Here is a 2,581-nt window from a genome sequence, read left to right on the forward strand (position 1 = left end):
AGTCCCCTGCACACAACTAACCCAGAACGCTAAATGAATTTGATAAAAATCCCAATCCACTGAAATCTAGATGACATTTAAACTGGTTATATTGCTTTCTTAATATATTTTTTTCTTTCTCTATTTCGGTTAATCTAAATAATACAAAACGAATTCTAAAACCATTTTGCTACTTCACCCCCTATCCACCCCCCCACCCCCCGCAAACATATACAAAAACACTTCCCTCTTATACGTCCCCCTCTACTACAAACATGCACGAAGTCGCGGGGCGGGGGGTGGGGGGGGAGGGTAGGGTTAACCAAATGAGCTGCCGCCACTCAGCGCGAGGCAGCCAATGGAGCTGAAAGATTGATTTACTTCCTGCTCGGGTCTCACTGAAACTCTAGTGCTTCGCCACCCTAATTTGGAAAGTTAGCCCGGCCTCCCGTGCCTCCATTGGCCGAGCCCGTGGCTGGCCAGGCCGAAACGTGTTGCAATTGGCCACAGAGCCTGCCGGTAACTCGCTCTCGCGGCTTTGGCTCCCCCGCACCGTAGATGTCAAAGGCTGAAGCTGCTCCCTTTGCTACATTATAACTAGTAGGGGATCCTCATCGACCATGGCCACAGCTGCCTCGAATCCCTACAGCATTCTCAGTTCTAGCTCCCTAGTCCATGCGGACTCTTCGGGCATGCAGCAGGGGAGTCCTTTCCGAAATCCTCAGAAACTTCTCCAAAGTGATTACTTGCAGGGAGTTCCTAGCAATGGGCATCCTCTCGGTCATCACTGGGTGACCAGTCTGGGCGATGGAGGCCCATGGTCTTCCACACTGGCCACCAACCCTCTGGACCAGCAGGACGTGAAGCCCGGGCGCGAAGACCTACAGCTGGGTGCGATCATCCATCACCGCTCACCGCACGTCGCCCACCACTCTCCGCACACTAACCATCCGAATGCCTGGGGGGCTAGCCCGGCTCCGAACCCGTCCATCACGTCCAGCGGCCAACCCCTTAACGTGTACTCGCAGCCTGGCTTCACAGTGAGCGGCATGCTGGAGCACGGAGGGCTCACCCCACCGCCAACCTCTGCCTCTGCACAGAGTCTACACCCCGTGCTCCGAGATCCCCCAGACCACAGCGACCTAGGTTCGCACCACTGCCAGGACCACTCAGACGAGGAGACTCCAACCTCGGATGAGTTGGAACAGTTCGCCAAACAGTTCAAACAAAGAAGAATCAAGTTGGGCTTCACACAGGCCGACGTGGGGCTGGCGCTGGGCACACTGTACGGCAACGTGTTCTCACAGACCACTATCTGCAGGTTCGAGGCCTTGCAGCTGAGCTTCAAGAACATGTGCAAGCTGAAGCCGCTGCTGAACAAGTGGCTGGAGGAGGCTGATTCGTCAACAGGGAGCCCGACCAGCATTGACAAAATCGCCGCTCAGGGCCGTAAGCGCAAGAAGCGAACCTCCATCGAGGTGAGTGTCAAGGGCGTACTGGAAACTCATTTCCTCAAGTGTCCCAAGCCTGCCGCGCAGGAGATTTCCTCGCTGGCAGACAGCCTCCAGTTGGAGAAAGAAGTAGTGCGTGTCTGGTTCTGTAATCGAAGACAGAAAGAGAAAAGAATGACTCCACCAGGGGATCAGCAGCCACATGAGGTTTATTCGCACACCGTGAAAACAGACACGTCCTGCCACGATCTCTGACTGCAGGAAGCAAGAAAGCGGCCGGCCGCACTGGGAGCAGCGCGGAATTCTCTCTCCCACTCTCTTCCTTTCACTTCAGCTTTATTATTGCTATCCAGAGACATAGCAATATCTAGATATCTAGATAGGGCTCTTTTCTCTCTCTCTCTCTCCCCATCGTTTTTCTTTCTTTTTCTTTTTTTCAAAATAGGGGATTCTAACTTATATTAAGAAAGGAAACACACTCACACACGCATTCAGGCTTCTCAATGCTAATACACAGTTGCGTTAAGCAGTCCAGGCGGGGAACTCATATACCCTGCCGCCCGGGCAACTGTTTCCTCCAACCTTTTCTGCTGATCAATACATATTGTTTACTTTGAGTAAGGTCTGTTTGGTTGCTCCTCTCTTGGAAGAACAAGGAGAGGGGTAACATGGGGGTGGGGTAAGGATGGGGGAGGGGGTGGGAAGACAGATGTGTGCCTCTGAATAACCTTTCAGCGCCTTGGTTATAGCAGCTGTATTTCAGGTGAAATCTGTTTTACAATAGACTAGTTTTGCATTTTTTAAAACTTCTATAGCATTTCTAAATGTCTGCGGTGTTTTACTACAAGCTGTACACAATATTTGTGAGATAATTTGTATCTAATCGGCCACTCTACATTATTATTGCTATTATGATTATTCCTTCATTGAGCTGATGGTTTTCTAATTGCTTAAAAAGGGGAAGGGGGTGGGAGGAGGAGGGGAAGAGATGCCTACCCACCCACCCACCCACCCCCTATCCTAAATCTGTATGGAGAAGAGAGGTACAATGGATAGAGTTGTTGATGATGAGAGTGGAGATATATATATATATATATATATATATATAATTTTTTCAGAGGGCAGAGTGCCTAGGATAGGCGGAATAGGCA

At 50.6% G+C, this 2,581-nt stretch overlaps 1 protein-coding gene across 1 annotated transcript; it reads left to right on the plus strand.

Moving 5' to 3' along the window:
* Positions 1 to 599: 599 nt before the first annotated feature.
* Positions 600 to 1,685, plus strand: POU3F4 (POU class 3 homeobox 4). The gene has a single exon (XM_035028662.1). It carries the CDS (start codon positions 600 to 602, stop codon positions 1,683 to 1,685), a length of 1,086 nt encoding a protein of 361 aa, XP_034884553.1.
* Positions 1,686 to 2,581: the final 896 nt, after the last annotated feature.

This window comes from Mirounga leonina, unplaced genomic scaffold (assembly GCF_011800145.1).
Source record: "Mirounga leonina isolate KUSES-001 unplaced genomic scaffold, KU_Mleo_1.0 Mir_204, whole genome shotgun sequence".
In the NCBI taxonomy this organism is placed as follows: Eukaryota; Metazoa; Chordata; class Mammalia; order Carnivora; family Phocidae; genus Mirounga; species Mirounga leonina.